Consider the following 24,796-nt stretch of genomic DNA (forward strand, 5'->3'; position numbering starts at 1 on the left):
AGGTTATTTATTGCAAATTAATTTGCCATCATAAATGTAAGCTGTATGACCGCATATTGCCTGTACACATCTGGGCACTTCCTTACGTCCTGTCTGTCCCATCCGTCCAGCCAGTATGCATTGAGTGAACTGTTGTGGTGGGTCAGAAATTCAGAGATGAATTATCCTAGCTCCTGACCCAGAGTTGAGACAGGAAGACACAAACTTCATCAAGTCTCCTCCTTCAAGGACTTAGGAGCCACACGGGGTCCCCAGGGCAGAGATACGGAAGCAGCCCACCTCTCTGTTCTCATTTATTATTATTCATTTGTTTTTGTGCTGGTCCTAGGGCTTGAACTCAGGGCCTGGGTGCTGTCCCTGAGCTTTTTTGCTCAAGGCTACTAACCACTTGAGCCACAGTTGATCTGGGTTTTAGTGATTCATTGGAATTGAGTCAGACTTTCCTGCCCAGGCTGGCTTTCAACCATGATCCTTAGATCTCAGCCTCCTGAGTAGCAGCATTACAGGCGTGAGCTGCCAGTGCCTCTGTACTCCTTTGAGTCCTAGAGAAAGGCATGGGTGTGCAGCTTTGTGTGCCTCCGGCCTTTGCCCCTCTCCTCTCCGAGTTCCCTTCCCCTGAGCACCCGCCATGCCTGCAGCTGGACTAGCCAGCACTGCGCTTCACCCCCTTGGTGACTAGGAGGCTAAGGCTGGGCTCTCTAAAAGGGTTCTTGGAGAAAGAGGCACTCAGGGAGGCCCTGGGTGGGGGAAGAGCTGTGACTCGAGAGGCCTAGGCAGTTTTTCTGTGGGATGTTCTTGCTAAAGCCCTAAGGCTTTAGCATCCTGGCACTGCATCTGTGCACTGGGGGACCCCAGCGGCTTCAGCTCCCGCTCGGGTGACCAGTGACCTGTGTGACACTGAGTAAAGTCACAAGCGCGTGTGCGGGGATGCCAAGCCCGGGGTCCCTGAAGGAACATGGATTGTGGAGCAGGCTGGAGCCTCAGGGCTCTTGAGAGGAGTCGCACCCAGCAGAGTGTGGCCAGGCACATGGCGCCCATGGCACTGCCATTCCCACAGGCCTAGACCAGTTCTCCCCCACGCGGGGCTAGCCGTCTCCTTGTCCACCTCTTGGTCCTCCATACAGGCTTCCCAGTGCAGAGACCAATGGGCCACCCGTCACATTTACCTTGGGGGACGGGAAACACAATGCCACGGGCCTTGGAATCTGGCGAGAGGGGTGAGGATGGCCTGGAGTCCGGGTCCCTGTTACCCCTGGGTTCTTGCTGCGGATAGAGGCCTGGTGTGCGTGTCTCTGGTTCCCAGGATGCTGAGTTGGGGTTTTCTGCTGGGATGTTGGGATGAATCCAGATGGCATTGCTTCCTGGCAGGCAGCTGGGGGTGATCTGCCCACTGGGTGTGTTCTACACACCCGTTGTACGAGGAGCACAGAACCTAGCCTGGTGCCAGCCTGTTTTAGAGAGCTCTCGTATAAATTCTCTAAACCCTGCCACTGCTGATCTCACTTACTCGAGGTGTCACATCATGTTCTTTGTGTCCACCCCTCTGTCCTTCTGCCACACAAGCAGGAAGTTCAGGCCATGCTGCTGCAGCCTCTGTGGGTTCCCTGGGGCTTTCTAACCTCTGTATCCCAGATTCACCTGAGGTCCAGGTCAGTGTTATTTGTGGCCACACGGGGTCGCTGTTGAGTCAGCTGAGAGCTGATCAGAGGCCTGTGAGGTCAGTCTGCTCTGTAGCGCAGGCGTCTGTGATAACTCTTGCCTGGCTCCTAGAGGTGCCACATTGGGGTGTGGGTCACATGCCATGCGCCTCTGGTAGACAAAGCACCACCAGGGGTCCACACCCCACAGAAAAGGCAGCTCCTCCTTGGAGGTTTGTTCACACCAGAGAACGGCTACCCTCTCACCCGAAGGGCTGAATTATCCCTTAAGTCCAGGCCACTCCCAGGAAAGGTTTGATTATGGGGTGTCCTCCAGGGCTCTGGCCTTCGGTGACTTAAAAACCTGATGACTGAGAACACCGTCCTCCTGCCTAATTTGGGCCAGAACCGAAACAGGAAAAATACCCAAGTCTGATGCTTCCCAGGTGACCCCTGGGTTATTCTGAGGGACACACACACACACACACACACACACGTTCTGCACAGGGCAATGGACATCCATGCCCTGCAAGTTCTGAGGGAGGGGCTCTAGGCAGGGCCTGAGCTGCACCCAGGGAAAGACTGAGCCCTGGGACTCAGCAGTGTGGATCAGAGGGGCTCTGAGTCCCCCGCATACCCCATTTCTGATGGAGAGGGGCAGGGTTCCTCCATTCCAGCCTTGGGAGCATCTCTGGGGTCTCCTACAACGCCAGGGGGCTGTGCCCATGCTCCTCCTTTCCCACACAGCACTGCGTCCTCACCGCCTCCTGGAACCGAGCTTCTTTCTAGCTCTGCCGTAGCCACGTCCTGTCTTCGTCCTGTCTTGGTGCAGATCCCACAACTGGGCTCGGGGCAGAGGCTGTGCAGGGCGCGCTTCCCAACATGTGGCAGCTCAGCAAGAGTCCCCCCCACTTCCTCCCCGGACCCCACCTCGCCCCAGGTCCTGCAGGACCAGAGAGCACACGCTTTCTTGACCTGCTTCCTGGAAGACACTTTTCCTGAATTCCGGAGACAGGGGTTGGAGGCGTGGCTCAGGTGGTTCAGCAGCAGCGTCAGATATCAAGTTCAAGTCCCAGACTTAGGCCAAAAAAATTTTTTTTAATAAAGAGAACAGTGCTGTGACTGCAGGCTGCGGGCGGTGCGTTCACGCTGGCATGGCACAGACAAGCCGATACTGTTCTTAACACTCTGCTCTCAGACTGTTGGATTCCTACAGGAAAATGCAGTGTTACCGTCTTTCTTCCTGGGAACCATCGAACACTCTCTAGTCTAAGAAAACGGTGACATAAGCTTGCCGTTCAAAGGCTGATCATCTGCAATAACATCTTATTTCTATGAGATGAGATCCTTTCTTTAAAAAAAATAAGGATTTGTATTATTTGTATTACTAAAAACAGAAAGGGCTTTGGTCCCTGCATGGAAAGGACTTTGGTCTCTGCATGGAAGGGACTTTGGTCCCTGCATGGAAAGGACTTTGGTCCCTGCATGGAAAGGACTTTGGTCCCTGCATGGAAAGGACTTTGGTCCCTGCATGGAAAGGACTTTGGTCTCTGGGAAGAAAGTGTGGGGCTCAGTGAGGAGCGGCTCCTGGCTCTGGGAGGCGCTGGGCCCTGGGCTCTGGGCTCCGGCCTACAGTCCGTGTCCCCGTGGTGCACGGGGATCAAAGGCACTCTTGTCCAGTTGGGAAAGGCCCTGCCGGAGCTGGACTGCTGGGATGGCCAAGGGCCTGTGGCTGAGGCCAGGCGGGGCGCTGTCTTCTCATTGGTTCCACAGATGTGCTGGGCTTCGTCCTGAGGTCGCCTGGGCAAGGTCTCGGGAAATGGAGAATGCTGTGAAAGCCGCTGTTGGTGCGGGAATGAGATAAGTGGGGCCTGTTCTGGCTTCAGAAAAGCTGCCAGGCACCCTGGCACCCCTTGGTGGACAGCCTCCCCGCTGTGGCCGGCCAGCTGCTGGGGGGGGGGAGCCCCGCCCCACACAGGCCACGCCCTCCCAGTTGGAGGCAGCTGTGTTCACAAGGCCTTTGGCAAATCAGTTATGAACAAGGAACCAAGGGGGAAGGTCCATGGGCATCAGCCAGGCTGCGGGCTGAGGGGACCTGGAGAGAGGGCTGCATGAAGACCTGGCTCCTCAGCAGGGCAGGCAAGCCCCAGGGGCCCCAGGAAGCATCTCCCTCCCAGGGAGGGAGACTGAGGCCCAGAAAGGCAAAGTGACAGCTCTGTACACCCCAGCAGGCTAATTCCATAGCTTGTAGCCAATGCCACAAGCTCTGGGCTCTGGGGCTCTCCTTCTACCATGTGCCAGCAGGGCCAGGGAGAGAGCAGCGCAAGGTACATAGCTCAGGACTTTTGAAATCTCGGACTACAGCAGGGCCACCGGCAGCTCCTCCTGCCTGAGAGCCTGTAGAAATGCAGGAGCTATAGCTGGCCTCACCCCTTGAGAACTGGGGTACACCAGGCTAACTCTGAGAAGTCAGCATAAAGACTCAGGGCACCCCCCCCCCCAAGCTCTACCGCAGAACCTTTCAGAAGCTTTAGGACAGGGGCCTAGAGGGTTCAGTGAGGCCCTGCCCCATCCGAAGAGTGGGGAAGCACTCCGGGCCCCCCAGAATGAGGGGCCCACACCTCTGTGCCACAGGGCACGCGGCCTTCCCTCCTGCTGCATCACCAACCCACAGGCTGGCAGGCCTCGTGCCCACGGGCCGCGCATGGCCATGTGCAGGATGCTTCACTGGGAGCCTGGGAAGGTTGCTTCGTCAGATCCGGACACAGCCACATCTGAAGGTGGCTGGGGAGGGAGAAGTCCTCCTCCTCCAACGCCCCCAGGGCTGGGCAGCTCAGCGGCAGTACTCGCGCTCGATGCTGGCCATCAGCTCCTCCTCCGCACGGTCGTAGCAGATGGCCGACTGTCCCTCCCGCCGCTTGTGGCTGCCAGCTGGGGCTCTGCAGGTAGGAAACGGGAACCTTCAAACTGGCATTCCTACAGCAGCCCAGCATATGCCAGCCTCGGCCTTCCCCCCACGCTACCCAAGGCCTACTCTGCGCGGGAAGCTGAGGAGGGAAAGATCTGGGGGCAGGTCCAAGCGCTGCCAGGCACCGCAGTCATTTGCTCCTCCACAGCCTCCCCGCCTGCTCTGGAGACCGCAGCCCCGCCCTGAGTTCACTGGAGGCACAAACAACGTGGGACGGATGTACATGGGGCCTTATGGGAACCGGAAGTCCCATGTCCACGTGCCAATGCCTCCCCCCTCGGGCCAGTGCCCTCTGGGTGTCACTGAGGCTGCTGGCAGAACAGGACGACCGCTCGGTGACCCGAGGCTTGCGGGACTCTTTGGACTCCGGAGCATCTGTGGTGTGTGGCCTTGTGCCCCGCGCGGCAGTCTGGCAGGTGGGTAGCGCGGGAGCCCAGTGCGCGTGTGGGGACGGGCAAGCCTGCAGCTGCCAGGCTGAGGCGGGACAAACCAGAGCTCCCGTGTGAACTTGGGGGCAGGATGATGAGCTAAGGCCCAGCACTGGATTTTTTGTTGTTGTTGTTGTCGGTCGTGGGGCTTGAACTCTGGGTCTGGGCGCTGTCCCTCAGCTCTTCAGCTCAAGGAGAGCGCTCTACCACTTGAGCCACAGTGCCACTTCCGGTTTTCTAGTGCTTTATTGGAGATAAGAGTCTCACAGACTTTCCTGCCTGGGCTGGCCTTGAACTGTGATCTTCAGATCTCAGCCTCCTGAGTAGCTAGGATGACAGGCGTGAGCCACCGGCACCCGGCTAAGGCCCACGACCAACAAAAATTAAAAAACAAAATAAAGTTATCTCATTCCTGAATCAAAAACAATTTATTTAAACTAATGTCCACTCCATTTCACTCCAGAAGTGTTTCCTAAAGTCATGCACGCTTAAATAAAAAGAAAACCTTCGAAGAAAAAAAAATCTAAAAGAGAATATGCCTCCCCAGAGAGAACAAACTGGTTATAATTGGGCTGCAGAAACGCATATGCTAAATGAGGCGAGGAGACACCTCACATCTGTACCAGTCTTTTGGGTGTAGAATTGTCTAGAATGTACCGGTCCTCGGGCCATGGGCCCTCCTGCCCCATGTACTCATTAGGGAAGTGGAGGGATCGCATCTCCCTCCCATTTCGCAGGCTGCACTATGCACAGCTGCAGAACGAGCCTGGGGCCAGGCTCACATCATCCACTTGCCTTCTGCTACACAATCCAAGACTTCAGACAGGAGGTGGCGCTGTGGCTCAAGTGGTAGAGCGCTAGCCTTGAGCCCAGAAGCTCAGGGGCAGTGCCCAGGCCCTGAGTTCAACTCCCAGGACCAGTAGACAGACAGACAGACAGACACACACACACACACACACACACACACACACACACAGACTCCAGCCCAATCAGAAGCACTCAGCAGAGCAGCACTTCCTCCAGCAAGGTCCCGCCCTCCCCTCTTCCCCCCTCCCCCCAGGCCTGGGGTACAGGTCCCACATAGGCTTATATTACATTGTTTCTTTCTACCAGCATCTCTGCAGCTGTGCAGGTGCCTGGCACCACAAGCCTGGCCCTGGGAGGGACCAGAGATGGACCCTCGCCTCTCCCATCCTGAGGCTTAGGAGGAGGGGCAAGGCCGGGTGCCAAGGGGTAGCAGAGTCCCAATAGGTGGGGCTTGGGTATGTTGGGGGGCAGGAGGAGATGGGGGCGGGGAAAGAGGACATATTTGAACTGGATTTTTGTTTTTTGTCCGTCATGGGGCTTGAATTCAGGTCCGGAGCACTGTCCCTGAGCTCTTCAGCTCAAGGCTAGTGCTCTACCATTTGGCCATAGCACCACTTCCGATTTTCTGGTGGTTTATTGGAGATAAGAGTCTCATGGACTTTCCTTTCTGGGCTGGCTTTGGACCATGATTCTCAGATCTCAGCCTCCTGACAGATCTCAGCCTCCTGAGTAGCTAGGATTACAGGCGTGAACCACCAGCACCTGGCTACTTCTAGTTTTTGAATGGTTAATTGGAGATAAGGTTCTGTTGTTGGGGCTGGGAAGGTGGCTCAGTGGTATAGCACTTGCCTTGCATGCCTGAGGCCCTGGGTTCGATTCCTCAGCATCACATAAGCAAAAAGAAAAAAAAAGCCGGAAGTGGCGCTGTGGCTCAAGTGGTAGAGTGCTAGCCTTGAGCTGAAGAGCTGAGGGCCAGCGCCCAGGCCCAGAGTTCAGGCCCCACGACCAACCCCAGAAAAAAAAAAAAAAGATTCTGTTGTATTTTTCTGCCAAGGCTGGCCTCAAATGTTGATCCTCAGATCTCAGCCTCTTGAGTATTTAAGATAATGGGTGTGAGCCACCAGCACCCAGCTCCTTCCTTCCTTTCATTCCTTGGGTGGTTGTTGTTGTTGTTTTTTGCCAGACTTAGGGCTTGAACTCAGGGCCTAGGCACTGTCCTGAGCTTCTTCTTGCTCAAGGCGAGCAGTCTGCCACTTGAGCCACAGCGCCACTTCTGGCTTTTTCTGCTTATATGGTAGTGAGGAGCCAAACCCCAGGGTTTCATATATACTAGGCAAGCGCTCTGCCACTGAGCCACCTTCCCAGCCCTTATTTGTTTTTTGCTTGCAGAGAATGCCACCACACTGAGCTTGTCTATTAAGATGCAGTCTCTAACTTTTTGCCTCTATCTGCCTCTTGGTGGCACACTCTCCATGGGCTGTGATGGGGTGGGTGGGACTGTCACCTCAGAGCTGTGAGCTCCTTAGGAACAAGGGTAGTCTTTGTGGAAGAAGCCGCTGTGTGCAGCAGGACACTTGAGAATCCACAGGTCATGACCTTGCCCCTCGAGGAACATGGGGACCCGAAGGCTTGGGTAGCTTTGGTCCACACACCCTCCCTGTACTTACTCAGAGGCGTGGCTGCCTTCAGGGTGGTCTTCAGCCTTCCGTTCTAGAGACTCCTTGAAAACAAAGAAAAGGCATCCAAAGATTATCAATAGGCTGGGACACAGTGTTCACACCTGTAATCCCAACTACTAGGGAGGCAGAATGGGGAGGTTTGAGGCTGGCACCAGTGGCTCACGCCTGTAATCCCAGCTACTGAAGAGACAGATCTGAGGACTGCAGTTCAAAGCCAGCTCCAGTATGAAAGTCCATGAAACATTTATCTCTGATTAACCACACACACACACACACAGCAGAAGTGGAGCTGTGGCTCAAGTGGTAGAGCACTAGCCTTCATCAAAACTGCTCAGGGACAGCACCCAGACTCTCAGTTCAAACCCAAGGACTAGCAAAAGGAAAAAAGAGAGAAAAGAAGAAAAACATCCTGACTTAATCAAACCGTAACCCCCTTTTGTACAACTACTTAATAGGAAGGAAGGAAAGAAAAGAGAGAGAATGAGGAAAAAGAAGAAAGAAAAAGGAAGGAAAAGAAAGGAAAGACATGAAGCCAGGAGCTTGTGGCTCACACCTGTAATCCAAACCTCCTGGGCTCCAAGGACCAGTGAGAAGTCGGTTTGCACTCAGAGTTTTCATCCTAAGTATTTACCACGTATGAGAACAAACCAAAGAAATGAGCAGGGGCTGAGGATGGAACTCCGGTGGCAATGTGCTTGCCTTGCAAGCATGTGCACCTGGGTTCAACCCCTAGTGCTGCCCAGTATAAGAAAGACTGGAGGCCGGGCTCAGGGGCTTGTGCTTTAATTTAAACTAGCTATTCAGGAGGCAGATCTGAGGAAGGAAGTTGAAAGCCTGCCCTGGCAGACAAAGCAGAAAGACTCTTATCTACAGTTAACCAGCAAAAAGCCAGAAGAAGCAGTATGGTTCAAGTGGTAGAACACTGACTGAGTGAAAAAGCCAAGCAAAAGAGAGGCTCTGCGTTCAAGCCCCAATACACACACACACACACACACACACACACACACACACACACACACACACACACACACACACACACACACACACACACACACACACACACACACACACACATTTTTTAAAGATTTTTTTTTTCTGAGACCAGGACTGGAACTTGGACTCTGATGTTTTGCTAGCTGGTTCTCTACCCCCTGAGCCACTCCTCCAACCCCAAGATTTTTTTTTAAACATGGACTGGGGCTGCAAAAGCCTTACAGAATTAACCAGGAACGTGAGTGTTGGGACCAGGAGATAAGTCTCAATGAACTTTTTGCCAGAGGCTGGTTGAATTCGAACCACTGTCCGCTGATCTCTCTTATATAGCTTAGATTACAGGTGTGAGCCACTGTGCGCAATCTGAATGCTCCACTTTAAACAGTACTGTGTGTGTGTGTGCATATATGCAGTCACGTGACAGACATAGGACAAACAATAGATGGCTAAGAGCACAGTGTGTAAGTTGTGAACGTACACGAACGAATGTGTAACCCACGCCCACTAAACCACAGCACAGACGAGGCCAACCGAACTCATGGCTCTCAAAGCTGTCCATGGCCCTGGTGGTGCTCTTCCTTCCCCGCCCCACCCCGGGTCACTACTGATCCACTTGGACACTAAAGATGGTGCCCGTGTCCTAAAATTCTACTCATCTAGGTTCACACAGCTCTTGTGTTCAGCTTCTCTCTCTGCATCAGTAGCATAGCCCCCTTTTTAAAACTGCATTTCGATGAGTATTATATGATCAGATGCACATAGACGTTGTGCCTTTGTGTTCTAAGAATATCCTCTTCTGGTCTGTGTATGAATGCCTGGAGTCCTGTATAATTTACCATGTCCCAGTGTATTTTAGATCTAGCTTCTTCGTAAGAGAGAAAACAGGCGCCCAACATGATTTGTTCTACATCCATCCATTTCCCTGCAAATGACATATTATTCTTTCTAACGGCTGTGTAAAATTCCATTGTGTCTAGGTACCATTTTAGGATCCGTTCATCCAGTGCAGGCTGTTTCTTCAATTTGGCTGTTGTGAATAAATAGGGCAGCAATGAACATGGGTGTGCAAGTGTCTTCACAGTGTCCTGGCTTGTGATGCTCAGGGTAGATGCCCAGGAGTGGTATGGCTGGGTCCTATGTTTAGTTTCTTGAAGAACTTCCAGACTGTTCTCCAGAATGCTTCTACTAGTTTACATTCCCACCAGCAGCACACAGTAGGGTTCTTTTTTCTCCATATGCCCATCAACATTTGTTGTTTGAATTCAGGATGTTGACCAATCTAACTGAAATGAGATAAAAATTAGAGTTGTTTTGATTTGCATTTCCTTTATGGCCAGGGATGATGAGCATTTCCTCATGTGTTTCTTTGCCACTCTTACCTCTGCTGCGAAGTCTCTCCTTAGCTCCTTTTCCCATTTTGTGATTGGCTTATTAGCTTTGAGAGGGGTTTGTTTCTTTAGCTCTTTGTATATTTTGGATATAGGCCTTTGTCAGATGTATTGCTGGTAGATACATTCTCCAGTCTGTTGCTGTCTTTCTAGTTTGGTAGCCACGTCCTTTGCTGTGCAGAAATGTTTTAGTTTGACGTAATCCCATTTGTCAAGTCTCCCTCCTCTCTGCTGTGCCCCTGGGACTCTTCAAAAACGTCTGCCTGTGAGTTCTATGCTTCTCCTACTCCCGCTTGCAGTAATTTCAAAGTTTCAGGTCTGACATTGAGATCTTTGCTCCACTTTGAGTTGATATTAGTGTATGATGACACACTGGGAACCGCAGACCCTTCTGCTCCACCGAATGGACATACTTGGGCTTTCCTCTGAAGTTTGGCAGGAAGCTAAGGTTTTAGTATGGAAACCTGAACAGGTGCAGGAGAGAGAGCGCAGCACGATGATCTCATCTCAGCTTCCACAAGTTCCCAGATTTTGCCTGTCTATTGTCGCTCACCACCAGAGGGTGCTGCTTGCCCTGCCCAGCAGTCAGTCCTCCAGGAAGCCCTGCTTCAAGCTTCAGGCCGGAGGTGGACATTGCTGGGGAACGGGGCTTTTCCCAAAGTGGCTCTGGAGACGCGGCCTGCCGTGCGCCTGCCAGGCCAGTGCCCTGTCTGTTGGTGAGGATGGTGATTGAGGGAGAAGCTTCGAGAGCCACAGAGAAAGAAAACTGAAGGGGGCTGGGAAGGTGGCTTAGAGGTAGAGTGCTTGCCTAGCACCCATGAGGCCCTGGGTTCGATTCCTCAGCACCACATAAGTAAAAAGAAAAATTCCGGAAGTGGTGCTGTGGCTCACGTGGTAGAGCGTTAGCCTTGAGCTGAAGAGCTGAGGGACAGCGCCCAGGCCCAGAGTTCTGGCTCCACGACAGGACCCAAAAAAAAAGAAAAGAAAAAAAAAAGAATAATAAAGCACAAGCCTGGGAAGGTGGCTCAGTGGTAGAGTGCTTGCCTGGCATGCATGAGGCCCTGAGTTCAGTTCTTTAGCACCACATACACAGAAAAAGCCTGAAGTGGTGCTGTGGCTCAAGTAGCAGAGTGCTAGTTAGACTTTAGCAAAAAGAGGCTCAGGGAGAGTGCCCAGGTCCTGAGTTCAAGTCCCAGGACTGGCAAAATAATAATGATAATAACAATAATAATAATAAGGCACAGAAAAATTCCAGCAGCTCCCCACTATCTACAGTTCAGCATCTTAGCCTGAAAACAGGACCATGACCCAAACCTGTGTCTCGGGCTTCCAGACACACTGACCCCAACTCTCTGCTCCTTCGCGCTGCATTCCCTGCACGCGGTTCCTCCGTGAGGCCCGCTCCGTCCTTCCACGGCTGCGCAGCTCTTCTGATGCTGTGCGGGCTGGGAGGTCTCCCTCCTCTGCTGGGATGCGGGGACGCACTTGCTGCCTGACGCATCCCTTCCTGGGCCCACTGATGGGAATCTGGCTTTGCCCTTAGAACTCAACTCCATGTTGCTCCAGTGGCCCACTGACGCCCTCCCCTGGGGGCCTCCTGGGCCTCAGGAAAACCTCACCCGACCTCATCGAAAAGCGCAGCACGTTGGCCTCAGGAGAGGAACCTCCCCACACACAGAAAGCCCCAAATAGGACAGTTTGTACCATAAATCCCAAACAACACAGTTCGAACAGTAAATCTCCCACAGGACAAAGAAATTACAAAGAAAGCGGGCGCCGGTGGCTCCGCCTGTCCTCCTGGCTACTCAGGCGGCTGAGATCTGAGGATCACAGTTCAAAGCCAGCCCCGGGCAGGAAAGTCTGTGAGACTCATCTCTAATTAACCACCAGAAAACCAGAAGTGGTGCTGGGGCTCAAGTGGTAGAGCGCTGCCTTGAGCTGAAGAGCTGAGGTACAGCGCCCAGGCCCAGAGTTCAGGCCCAAAATCCAAAGAAGAGTCTCCCCAAACTGCTCACGCTCCCCACTCTTTGTCTCCCCGGCCCTGCGTCGTGTTCCATGGAGCCCTTCTGCAGCCATGACTGACGCCTGCTCGGGGCTCTGGGTCTCGGCTCCTTTCTCTCCTCTTGCCCGCTTGATCTTTCCTAATACTCATGACTCCGTTTCCTAACGCTCACTTCCCGACATGGTGTGGGCATCCAGCTGCCACTCATCCTCTCCCACACCAATCTAAAGCCCCTTCGTGCCACGCAAGCGTGTGTTCTTGCCACAGCCCTGAATGAGGAGAGAGGGCTGGGGCGCCCCTTCCACCGCGCCAGCTCCCTGGCCCCGCCCCGCCCCGCCCCTACGCATGGGCTTGGCTAAGGAAGGGCTGGTGTGCGAAGCGCTGGCTCTTCGGGTGTTCTGAAGGAAGAGCTCTGGGGCATCGGAGGGCCTTTCCCACATCGGAAGTGCTTCTGAGGGATGGTGAGGGGTGACCCCGTTTCATAGAAACCGAGACTGGGGCCGGAGCCACGGCCTCCCGCTTTCTTCTGCCTGAAACCCCTGAAACCAGTGACACACACACCTCAGGAAAACACACCAGTAAGGGCCATGTAGGGACGAGCATATTTTTTTTTTTTTTTTGTCGGTCGTGGGGCTTGAACTCTGGGCCTGGGCGCTGTCCCTCAGCTCTTCAGCTCAAGGCGAGCGCTCTACCACTTGAGCTACAGCGCCACTTCCGGTTTTCTGGTGGTTTATTGGAGATAGGAGTCTCACGGTCTCTCTTGCCCGGGCTGGCTTTGAACCGCGATCCTCAGATCTCAGCCTCCTGAGTAGCTAGGATTACAGGCATGAGCCACCAGTGCCCGGCAGGGACGAGCATATTAAACAGAGATTACGCATCTGTGCTTCCGGTGGAAGCGGCTCACCCTGAGCAGACACCGGAGTGGGCTGCTGACCCTGACCTTCAAGCTGGGACAAGGGTTCGAGACATCTGCTGAGCTGATTAAAATATTAGCTACCAGGAAGCAAATGGAAAAAAAAAAAAAGATAAGCTCCATTCCCATCATACTTTCCTTTTAAACGTTAAATTACAAAATTAGGAGCTACTGCCTGGGCTTTATTTATTTTACTTTTTTTTTGGGGGGGGGAGGGGTCCAGTCACGGGGCTTGAACTCTGGGCCTGGGCACTCTTCAGCTCATGGCTAGTGCTCTACCACTTGAGCCACAGCACCACTTCCGGCTTTTTTTTCTGCTTATGTGGTGCTGAAGAATCGAACCCAGGGCCTCAAGCATGGAAGGCAAGCGCTCTACCACTGAGCCACCTTCCCAGCCCTTATTTATTTTATTTTTGGTCAGCCATAGGGCTTGAACTTAGAGCTTGGGTGCTGTCCCGGAGCTCTTTCATCCAAGGCTAGCACTCTACCACTTTGAGCTACAACACCACTTCATTTCCTGGTGGTTTGTTGGAGATAAGAGTCTCATGGACTTTCCTGCCCTGGCTGGCTTTGAACCTCAAGCCTCAGAACTCAGCTTCCTGAATAACATAGAATTACAGGTGAGAGCCGCCGGGGCCTGGCTCCTAGGTTTTCGTTGAGATGGTAACAATCTGGTGATTCTCCATGCGCAGGTAGATAGAAAGCATAAAAGGCATAGACTGCAAAAGGAGATCCTGAAACTTCCCAGTGTGTGGGCCTGCTCCGCTCACACACTCATTGTTGGAAAACTGGAAGTGACTAGACAGATCGCCAGTCCTAACAAACTAGGCCAGAGCTCCCTGCTCCCTCGATAGTTCCAAAAAAGTAAGTTCTAGGATTCATTCATTCGAGAAACAATACAGGAGATATCCACAAGGTAGTCCCCAGGATTATTTACTTCCTAAGCGCATCCTGCGCTGCTGGGGTCCAGGCCTCGGTCACCTGGATGACTTTAGGGGCCCAGGTGAAACCTTCCAATACCAAGTTCCCGCCCCTGACTCTTCCAAGACCCCCCCACCCTCACAGTGAAGTCCAAATGCCCTGATGTCCACACATAGCAAACGTAATGGAGTCTGGAACACAGGTCAAAAACCTCCTCAGCCCATGGCCACACCTTCCTTCCCTCACTAAGGTCGGTCCAAGAGCTTTCCAATGCCTTCGGGAACACCTGGTCCCTCCTGGCGGGACCTCATCCAAAGCCATGGAGATCCAAAGTGGATTTTTTTTTGTTTTGGTAGGTCATGGGGCTTGAACTCTGGGCCTGGGCGCTGTCCCTCAGCTCTATCAGGGACAGTACCAGCTGCTCAAGGTGGGCACTCTAACACTTGAGCCACAGCGCCACTTCTGGTTTTCTGGTGGCTCTTTGGAGATGAGAGTTTCTCAGACTTTCCTGCCTGGGCTGCCTTTGAACCATGATCCCCAGATCTCAGCCTCCTGGGTAGCTAGGATGACAGGTGCCTGGCTTTTTTGTTTTTCTTTAATCAGTCCTGAGGCGTGAGTTCAGGGCCTAGGCTCAGTCCCGCGCTTTTTCCTTTAAGGCTAGTTCTCTACCAGTCTGAGCCCCAGCTCCACTTCCGTTTTTCTGGTGGTTCTTTGGAGTTAAAAGAGTCTCACAGCCTGCGGGGTGCAGGTGGCTCACGCCTGTCATCCTAGCTACTCAGGAGGCTGAGATCTGAGGATCGTGGTTCAAAGCCAGCCGGGGCAGGAAAGTCCATGAGACTCTTATCTCCAATAAAGCACCAGAAAACCGGAAGTGGCGCTGTGGCTCAAGTGGTAGAGCCCTTGCCTTGAGCTGAAGAGCTGAGGGACAGCGCCCAGGCCCACAGTTCAAGCCCCACGACCAACAATTAAAAAAAAAAAAAAAGTCTCACAGACTTCCTTGCCCGGGCTGGCTTCAGACCTCAGCCTCCTGAGTAGCTAGGATTACCTGAGCCTCCAGGGCCATTTGGCTCTGCCTGCCTCTTCACCAGGGCTTGTTTAGGGAGGGTGGCAGGTGAGTGCGGCCAAGGGGTCCCCGGAGACAGGTTCCCCCCCAGACAGGGCCGGCCAAGGGGTTCCCCCCAAGACAGGACTGACCAAAGGGTCCCCCCAAGACAGGGGCGATCAAGGGGTCCCCCAAGACAGGACTGACCAAGGGGTCCCCCCAAGACAGGGCTGGCCAAGGGGTTCCCCCAAGACAGGACTGACCAAGGGGTCCCCCAAGACAGAGCCGGCCAAGGGGTTCCCCCCAAGACAGGGCCGACCAAGGGGTCCCCCTAGACAGGACTTTGGGAAGCCCATTCTTGCAGTTTTGGTCAGGCTCTGGACCCTTCTGGAAGTCTTTACATAAGGAGGAGGCGAGGCGGCCGCAGGAATCGGGTTATGTAACAGGCGCCTGGCAGCTCTGCTTCCTCTCCCAGGGCCTGGGGCGCCGGCCAGGGAAGGGGCTGCGACCCCCGGGCCCGGCGCCGCAGGCCGCTCCCACACTGGCGGCGGCCACCCACTTACCCCGGCCTCCCCGTGTCCCCCAGTGGTGGGGGCAGGGGGCGCCCCGCCCGGCCCCCCGAGATCGCCGCCCCCCATCGCCCGGTCCCCCCGCCGCCCGGCATCGCCCGACTCCCCCCACCCAGCCTGCGCCCGGCTGCCAGGACGCCCCCGCCGCCACCCCAAAGGGGAGGCCGGGCCTCACTCGAGCGGGGAGAGGAAACGCAGGGCCGCAGGAGCGAGGATGCGGGACCAAGTCGGGGTGCGGCCCGACCGCGGGGAGTGGGGTGGAGTCGGGGTGCGGCCCGACCGCGGGGAGTGGGGTGGAGTCGAGGTGCGGGGGGAGGGATGGAGTCGGGGTGCGGGGGATGGAAGGGACGGAGTCGGGGTGCGGGGGGGTGGCAGGGACGGAGTGGGGTGCGGGGGAATGGAAGGGACGGAGTGGGGTGCGGGGGGGTGGCAGGGACGGAGTCGGGGTGCGGGGGGTGGCAGGGACGGAGTGGGGTGCGGGGGGGTGGCAGGGACGGAGTCGGGGTGCGGGGGGTGGCAGGGACGGAGTCGGGGTGCGGGGGGTGGCAGGGACGGAGTGGGGTGCGGGGGAATGGAAGGGACGGAGTGGGGTGCGGGGGGGTGGCAGGGACGGAGTCGGGGTGCGGGGGGTGGCAGGGACGGAGTCGGGGTGCGGGGGGTGGCAGGGACGGAGTCGGGGTGCGGGGGGTGGCAGGGACGGAGTGGGGTGCGGGGGGTGGCAGGGACGGAGTCGGGGTGCGCGGCGCGAGCCCCGGCGCCCACACTCACCGCGCGGTCGGCGGGGCGCTCGCGGGCCGGGCGGCGCGGGCCGGGCTCCGGGGGGCCCCAGGCCTCGGACTCGGCCAGCAGCTGGTCCAGCAGGCGCAGGGTCTCGGCCCGGCCGTCGGGGGGCGCCGCGGGGCCCGGATCGCCGCCCGCCGCGGCCTCCGCGGTCCCGGCGGCCCGCCCCGCTCCCGGGGGCCCCCGCGGCCCGGGCCCTCCCGCCGCCACCGCCGCTGCTGCGTGGCCCGCAGCCGCCGGGGGTCCGTCGGGGCCGCGCCGCCGCCGCAGGGCCCGGCCGCTCCGGCTGCTCCCGCTGCCCATGGCGCGCGCTCCCGACCCGGAGCCCGCGGGCCGGCGGGGCGGGGCGGGGCGGGGCGGGGCGGGGAAGGGGGACCGCCGGGGGGGGGGCGCGGGGCAGTGGGGAGGGGGGCGCGGCGGGGCGGGGAGGGGGAGCCACGAGTAGAGGCCACCAAGACTGCGGGGCTCGAGGGGGCGCGTCCCAGGCCAGAGTTGGGGATCTGCGAGGGGCGGGGCCGAGGCGGCACGGGGGGGGCTCCGGATGGGGGCGCGGTGGAGAGGGCCGCCGGGGGCGCGCAGCAGCGGGGCAGGGGGCCGTTGGGGGGTGGGTAGTGGTGAAGGCCGCAAGGTAGGGGGAGGGGGAAGGGATCCGAGGGGGAGGGGAAGAAGGGGCGGGCGTTATTGGAGCCCCACCCACTGGGAGTAGGGGGGGGGCTGCACCCTGGAGGCGGCACCGCAGGGGCGCGGGCGGCCTGCTGGGGGAGGGGCGGGCGCCGCCTCCCTCCCCGCCCCCTCCCGCGGCCGGCCCGCCCCCCTCCGCGGCCGGCCCGCCCCCTCCCCCTCCGCGGCCGGCCCGCCCCCCTCCGCGGCCGGCCCGCCCCCTCCCCCTCCGCGGCCGGCCCGCCCCCTCCCCCTCCGCGGCCGGCCCGCCCCCCTCCCCCTCCGCGGCCGGCCCGCCCCCCTCCGCGGCCGGCCCGCCCCCCTCCGCGGCCGGCCCACGCTGGCTTTCGTTCCCCCGCACCCGTGGGCTGGTCCCACGCCCCGGATGACCTGCCGCCCCCTTCCCCGGGGTTCCCAGACCTAGGAGCCACCCCTACCGAGGAGCATGTTAGGGGAGTGTCCGCCTGTACCCCAACACCTGGAGGCTGGCTCCCAAGGACCGGGAGTTCAAGGCCCATGATTGGAAAAACAACACCAAAAACCAGCACTCCTTTCCCAGGTGGGGCGGTGGGACCATCGGGAGGATGACCTTGAGGATGACCTTGGCTTTGACCCTGACTCTGGTTCAGACTGTTGTGAAATGGAATGTGGGCGCACCTTCCCCAGCCATTACTGCGCGGCTTCGGAAACAGACATTATAGACTGACCCCCGAGTCAGACCTTTTCCTGGTGGACTGTGGAGCCTGCTTGCTTCAGACGGCTGCTGAAGGCGTCCGGATGCCCTGAAGTCCTGCAGTGCCCAGGTACAACTGCGGAGGTCCACCTGGGCCAGGTATGAGCTCCGCACATCCTTTAGTTGACGGGAGTGCTGACAAAAGGTGTGGCCTGGGAAGGTTCAAGTCCCTGCGCGAGGTGGTCGTGAACCAGCCCTCATGGGTACACGAGATCAAACGTCAGTCAGTCAGCATAAAGGTCAATTAAAGCAAACTTTGTCAGATGGCCACCAGGAGCATTGGGGAGCCCTCCTAAGGACTACCATCCACTGGGTGCCATGAGTACAATGTATCTGTGAGATAAAAACAAACTTCACACCCAACAAATGGCTCTAATCCACGTCCAATTATTTTCATGTATCAAGAGAATTAAGAAAGCTTTGCCCCAGTGGCTCTTGTCTGGAATCCTAGCTACTCAGGAGGCTGAGAAAAGTCTGGGAGACTCTTATCTCCAATTAACCAGCAAAAAGCCGGAAGTAGAGGTGTGACTCAAGTGGGAGATCACCAGAAGCAGAAGAAAAAACCAAGAGAGAGCTGAGGCCTTGAGTTCAAGCCCTAGTACCAGCACCAAAAGAAAAAGTGGGAAAAGAAGAAAGCATCTGTATCCTCACCCCACCCCTCCCCATATTCTTAACCAGGCAGTTGCGGGCAATGGGCCAGATCCATTATTTGCTGCTATTGGGTGTTCCAAGTCCACAGATGTGTCTAGTCTGGAAGCTAATGATAGCAGTTTGCACTTTAAGAAAACAAATCACATCTGAAAACCCTTTAAGCCTGAAAAAAAAAAATTCAGTGGAAAAGAAAATTTTCTTGAACTAAGTTCAACTAAGTTTAATCATTTAAAGGAAAACATGTTTTCTGCTCCAGTCCAGTCCAGTCACGTGACTCACAGTTTAACTATACCCACTGCTCCCTGTGCTGGCCTTTGAAGGCTGCTCAGGGTTCCAGCCCTGACTCCTCAGACTTGTCTGCCTAGCTCTGCTTAGCAGGCCCCAACCAAAGCCTGTGTCCTTCTTGCTCCGAGCGCCCCTCCGCCAGCCACATCTGCACGCCTGGTTTCTGCAAAATATGCTAAAAGCCCAGGCTGCGTTTTATGAGAATCACCCCACACTAAGCAGAGAAACTTGAGCTTTTCCCACACGACTGAGACCCCAAAACCATGTCTGGAGAGAAATAAGCTCTGCTCCCAGATCCTTAGTGAAGTTCCAGGACTCTTGGAGAGTTTGTTTTCCTAAGGAAAGACTCTGGCAGCTAAAAAACTTTTTTTTTTTTTGTCAGTCAGGGGGCTTGAACTCAGGGCCTGATCACTGTCCCTGAGCCTCTTTGTTCTCCTAGCTACTCAAGAGGCTGCGATCTGTGGATCTCGGGTCAAGCCACCCTGGGCAGGAAAGTCTGTGAGACACTTAGCTCCAATAAGCCACCAGAAAACTGGAAGTGGCGCTGTGGCTCAAGCAGTAGAGCGCTGGCCTTGAGCTGAAGAGCTGAGGGACAGCGCCCAGGCCCAGAGTTCAAGTCCTGTGACCAACAACAACAACAAAAAAAAGAAAGAAAGAGACACACCCCTTCCCTTCCCCTCTTCAAGCTGGGAATTTAACCCAGAGGAAGTACTCTACCTCTAAGCTGTAGCTTCAACTCAGGCTTGCTTTTTTTAATTTTTTATTTTTTTGCTTATGTGGTGCTGAGGAATCGAACCCAGGGCCTCAGGCATGCAAGGCAAGCGCTCTACCACTGAGGCACCTTCCCAGCCCCTCAGGCTTGCTTTTAATCAAGAAAAACTTTGGGCCAGGTACCAGTGGCTCACGCCTGTAATCCTAGCTACACAAGAGAATGAGATCTGAGAGTCCCAGTGTAAAGCCAGCCAGGGCGGGAAAGTCTGTGGGACTCTTATCCCTAATTAACCACCAAAAAGCTGGGAGTAGAGCTGTGGCTCAAGTGGTAGAGTATGAAGCTTGAGCATAAAAGTTCAGGGGCTGCATCCAGGTCCTGAGTTCAAACCCCAGGACTGGCACAAAAAAAAGGAAAGAAAGAAAGAAAAAAAGAAGGAAGGAAGGAACATTAGGAGAGAACCACGGCTGATGATATTTTCAGTCGCTGAGCAGAGCTGGCCTGGCGATAGGAAATAGCTCTAGTCCCCTCCCATCCCTTCCCTAGCACAGCTGTGGCCAGTCTTCCTGTAATTGGGTAGCTAGCACCTCACCCTGCCCGGAGCCCCATTGGAGTGGGTCTTCATGAACCATCCTACATCCTCATCCTACTCCACCCTGCTCAGATGGGCCGCCACAGTGCTCCAGCATTCACGAATGCCAGCCATGACAGGACAGATGCATTAAATAGGTGCTGGTTATTACTGATTGCACAAAGGTACTAGTTGTGAACTGAGGGTGTATATGAGGCTCTGGGTTCCCCGTCACCATAAAAAAAGACAGTATTTCTATTCAGCTATGGTGAGACAGGAGACAGGACTGGAAACATGAGGAAGCCAAGCTCCTCCTCTAATATTCAATGGTAACTTGAGAGGATGAGGTGCTACTCTTTAGTGCTGATACGTTTGATCAGCAAGATCCCAGGTAATACTTGTCTTTTCCCCCCCAAAGTATCTACATTTTTGCATCTGGTTTCACTACTATGAAAAGGGGAAAAAATGTAAGAGAGAGTCAACATTACTCACTAAGAACAATGAATAAACTGCAGAATCCCTGTGCAGTATTTACTCAGAGCTGGCAGGTGGCGCTCACGGCTGAGGCAGCCCGCACCCCAGCATGGGCAGGACACACCCCGTTTAAACAAAATGGGGGATGGAATCGCAATGAGAACCTTGCATAAATCAGCCCGTTGTCATTGCTTAAACATCTCGGGCGGCCACTTCAAAACAGGGTCAGGTGCATTGTTTGCATCTGTTACTTGATACATTACGATGAAAGAAAACAAGGCTAAGGAAAGGTAGGGAGGAACAATTTCTTCTTTTTTTTTTTTTTCCTGTCGGTCGTGGGGCTTGAACTCTGGGCCTGGGCGCTGTCCCTCAGCTCTTCAGCTCAAGGCTAGTGCTCTACCACTTGAGCCACAGCGACACTTCCACCTTTTTCTGTTTTATATGCTGCTGAGGAATTGAACCCAGGGCCTCATGCATGAGGGGCAAGCACTCTACCATTGAGCAGCTTCCCAGCCTGGAAGGAACAATTTCTTTGTTTCTTTCTTGGAGGGGTCCGGTTGTGGGGCCTGAACTCTGGACCTGGGCGCTGTCCCTCAGCTCTTCAGCTCAAGGCTAGCGCTCTACCACTTGAGCCACAGCGCCACTTCCGGCTTTTTTCTTTTTGCTTATGTGGTGCTGAGGAATGGAACCCAGGGCCTCATGCATTCAAGGCAAGCGCTCTACCACTGAGCCACCTTCCCAGCCCGGAAGGAACAATTTCAAATGAACCCTCACTACATTCTGGAAGATGGGAAACAGGGGTAGAGTGCTGTTGGAGGGCGCGAGAAGCGGGTTTTCCACACGCAGTGTCTGTCAGAGCTGGAGAAGGAACTCTGCCAGAGGGTAATTGAAAAAGACTTTTTTTTTCGGTGCTGGTAGTAGGGGCTTCAACTCAGGACCCAAGGCTGCGGCTCTACCACTTGAGCACAGCTCTACTCTGTCTTTTTGCAGGTTAACTGAAGGCAAGACTCTCATGGAGCTGGGTGCTGGGGGCTCATACTTGTAATCCTAGTTGCTCAGGAGGCTGAAATCTGAGGATCACAGTTCAAAGCCAGCTTGGGGAAGGAAAGTCCATGAGACTTTCCAATTAGCTACCCAAAAAAAACAGAAGTGGAGCGGTGGCTCAAATGGTAGAGCATTAGCCTTGAGCAAAAAAAGCTCAGGGACAGCGCCCAGGCGCTGAGTTCAAGCTCCGGGCTCAGCACAAAAAAAAAATTTAAAAAATGTCACAGACTTTAGCACAGGCTGGCTTTGAACCAGGTTCCTCAGACGCCAACCTCCTGAGTAGCTAGGATTTCAGGTGTACGCACCAATGCCCAGCTTAGTAAAAGATTGTTGTGTCAGATGGGGGCATTACCCTCCCCACCTGCACCCCTGTTTGTGTTTAAGGGAAGGTGTGAGGCAGGTAGCAATGTGTTTCCACTGAGCCGTAATGTGAGAACTCCTGCTAGGTTTTTTCCATGAGAGGAAATGAGGGGAAGGGAGACCAATGGGGGGAGGAGTTTACTTGCTGGGCATGCTGTGATTGGCTGGATGGGCTATGATTGGCAGCACAGGCAGGAAGTTGGGTTCCCGGTTTCTAGCTAGGATGTTGCTTTGCTCTGGGGAAGGACTGTCCCTTCTACTGGGGTTAGGAACCTGGTAGATCCCTGGACGGGCTAGCCCCCGGCAAGGCAAATACAATATCCGTTCTCACTGGCCAGGAATCTTCTGCAGGTCAGCTGCACAGAGATGAGCCTACCCTGGCTCACTCTCCACAGCAGGGCAGAGGTTGACCTTCTTCTGGAAGGATCACCTGAAGGTTGGGGCGGGGGAGGGGAGGAGAGCAGAACAAGCCTGTGAAATCACAGTTTGGCCATGAAAGTTTATCACAGTTGATCTTGGCAATGTCACTGGCCACAAACTGCAACAAACAGGAAATGTCCAAACTGAAGCACGAATCAGCAGCGTGGATAGCAGCTTCTCCAACGCGGGAACCCCAGGGATGGTGACTCCTGGACACCACCAGCTGGGGCTCCCACAGAGCCAGGAAGATGCTAACTCCTACTCAGTAGAGATCTGACTTGGCTGGTCCATTAATTTGCTCAGAGGAATAGAAGTCTCCATTTAAAGCTCAGGTTAAACATTGAGAGCTTCTAGGTTCCTGGTTGCTCATTAACTGGTTAAGTGACCTGCAGTGCCAGCCCACTGCCGGGGAATGACTAATGCCAGTGTTCGCTGTACAAGCCCTGGCAGTCAGGGTTACCTGACCTTGAGTACGTCACTTTCATTCACCAGCCAATCTGGCTTCCTGAGAGGCTGTGGGCCTAAGGGCCTTTGTGCAAAGGCCCTCACAATAGCCCTATATGATAGAGTGCTTGCCTTGCATGCATGAGGCTCTGGGTTCCATTCCTCAGCACCACATACACAGAAAAGGCCAAAAGTGGCGCTGTGGCTCAAGGGGCAGAGCGCTCTCCTTGAGCTGAAGAGCTGAGGGACAGTGCCTAGGCCCAGAGTTCAAGCCCCACAACTGACATACATACATACATGCATGCATACAGGATCAGTGTCCAGGCATGCGCACAGGCAGGGAGTGAGCGGAGGTGTGGAGCGGTGCCTGGTCCCGGGTCTCGGGCGTGGTATGGCCACAGGCCAGGAGGACAAAGGCCTGACTGGTGGTTGGAACATTATGGAACAGGCCTGAGGTGGGGGTGGCTGTCGGTTGAGTGGTGGCTAATTGGGCTTTGCCAGCTGGTGGAGAAGCACTCCACACAGCCCCCCACATCCAGGCGCTTTTTGGTGCTTACGACTGTGTTCCTGTGTCTTCTACATGAGGGACCACTGTGCCACTGCCAGGCCTTCAGACAACACCTCCTAGCTCTTTGTCAGGTCGGAAGGTGAAGGGAGGTGTAACTCCTCTCCTAGAAGGCAGAGCCACTTTCTGAGTGACCATCCAGTCTGCAGGCGCCCTCTGGTGACCACTAGTGGTACAGCCTCCAGCGAAGCGCTGGACTCAGGCTCCAGCCAGGTACTGGCGGGAGGGGTGCAGGGGACTGACGCTGTGGATCACTGTGGCCTGAGACCTGAGATAAACGCCGTAAGGGAGGAAAGGTTTATTTTGTCCAGGTTTTAGTGCATGATGGATCCTGGGCCGTGTGGAGAGGCAGCGTCATGGCGGAGAGAGTGTGGTGGCTTCTGGCCTCCTGCTGAACTTTGGGGCTGGGGGTCTAAAATCCTAGCTCACGAAGGCTGCCTCAGGGCTGCGTGTTCCCAGGGGAGGTAGGGCCCTGAACTGGCAGCCAAAATGGCTGCTGTCCTTGATGCTTCAAGAAAGCAGCCTAAGAAACTGCTAATAGTGACCCCCCAACCATGGCCCCCCCCCCAAAAAAAAGGCACAGGAGCAAGTCTCAGACACCATCTATTTATTTATGGGTCTTGAGCAAGTCTCTTGATAGTAAAACCCACTGCCTAGGTAGGACATAACGTGTGTGTGTGTGTGCGTGTGCGCGAGCGCGCGTGTGTGTGTGTGCCAGTCCTGGGGCTTGAATTCAGGACCTGGGTGCTGTCCCTGAGCTTTTTCACTCAAGGCTAGACCTCCACCACTTGAGCCAAAGCTCCACCTTTGGCGTTTGGGTGGTTAATTTGGAGCTAAGAGTCTCAGAGACTTTCCTGTCTGGGCTGGCTTTGAACCCCAATCCTCGGGTCTCAGCCTCCTGATCAGCTAGGATGACAGGTGCCTACCTGTGGCCTCTTCAGAACGTGGCTTTTCCTGGGTCCTCCAGCTCTTGTGACAGGCAACTGGGACCAGGGGGCGTTGAGTCACTAAATGCCACAGCCGCCACAGAGGCAACAGGACCCTGTTTTTCCTTTGATATAAACAAAGCTCACCACAAACCACCTGACACTGACACAGACTGGGTGGGGAGTGAGGCCCAAAGGGGAACACGCCCACTGTAAGTGGTTTTGCTTCCTAAGAGCTGCAGGACGGCCAAAGCCTAAAGCACTCACCATTTTTGTGGAGGCTGATGACCTGATCTGAGGCACCGAGACGACTCTGAATTGCGCATCCTCTGAGAGAATAGCACAGATGAAATCAGCACTGCCAGCGAAGCACCCACAACCCAGCACCCAGAACTCAGTTCCATCTTGGAACTGAGCCCTAGAAAGGAAACAGGAGGTGGGTACCAGATTGTAGTTGTTTAGCTTAGAGGTGACAGAGATAGAGGATGGATGAATTCAGCCACCAAACTTTTTTTTTTTGGTTGTGGGGCTTGAACCCTGGGCCTGGGTGCTGTCCCTCAGCTCTTCAGCTCAAGGTGAGCACTCTACCACTTGGGCCATAGCGCCACTTCCGGTTTTCTGGTGTTTAATTGGAGATAACAGTATCACAGACTTTCCTGCCCGAGCTGGCATTGAACTGCGATCCTCAGATCTCAGCTCTAAGTAGCTAGGATTACAGACATGAGCTACTGGTGCCTGGCTAGTCACCACACACTGAATGGCCAGGTTAGGTGTGAGGGCACAGAGACCCAAGATTTCCTATCTACAGGTGACAGCGGCCCCAAGCA

The 24,796-nt window shown here is 55.2% G+C and overlaps 1 protein-coding gene across 1 annotated transcript; it reads right to left on the reverse strand.

Moving 5' to 3' along the window:
• Positions 1-2,715: 2,715 nt before the first annotated feature.
• Cys1 (cystin 1) lies at positions 2,716-16,430 on the reverse strand. The gene is made up of 3 exons (XM_042680761.1): positions 16,116-16,430; positions 7,508-7,560; positions 2,716-4,576 (listed from the first exon to the last, which is right to left on the reverse strand). The coding sequence occupies exons 1-3, from the start codon at positions 16,428-16,430 to the stop codon at positions 4,471-4,473; spliced, it is 474 nt and encodes a 157-aa protein (XP_042536695.1). The 3' UTR covers positions 2,716-4,470.
• Between the last annotated feature and the right edge of the window lie 8,366 nt (positions 16,431-24,796).

The sequence above is a fragment of the Dipodomys spectabilis genome, unplaced genomic scaffold, assembly GCF_019054845.1.
Source record: "Dipodomys spectabilis isolate Male_0828 unplaced genomic scaffold, ASM1905484v1 ptg000066l, whole genome shotgun sequence".
Taxonomy (NCBI): domain Eukaryota; kingdom Metazoa; phylum Chordata; class Mammalia; order Rodentia; family Heteromyidae; genus Dipodomys; species Dipodomys spectabilis.

Excerpts from the sequence above, each read along its gene's own strand:
- Cys1 (XM_042680761.1), bottom strand. The coding sequence starts at position 16,430 with ATGGGCAGCGGGAGCAGCCGGAGCGGCCGGGCCCTGCGGCGGCGGCGC. Across the intron at positions 7,561-16,115 it reads AGCGCCCCGCCGACCGCGCG|GAGTCTCTAGAACGGAAGGC; the intron begins GTGAGTGTGGGC and ends TTTGTTTTCAAG. Across the intron at positions 4,577-7,507 it reads GAAGGCAGCCACGCCTCTGA|AGCCCCAGCTGGCAGCCACA; the intron begins GTAAGTACAGGG and ends TCCTACCTGCAG.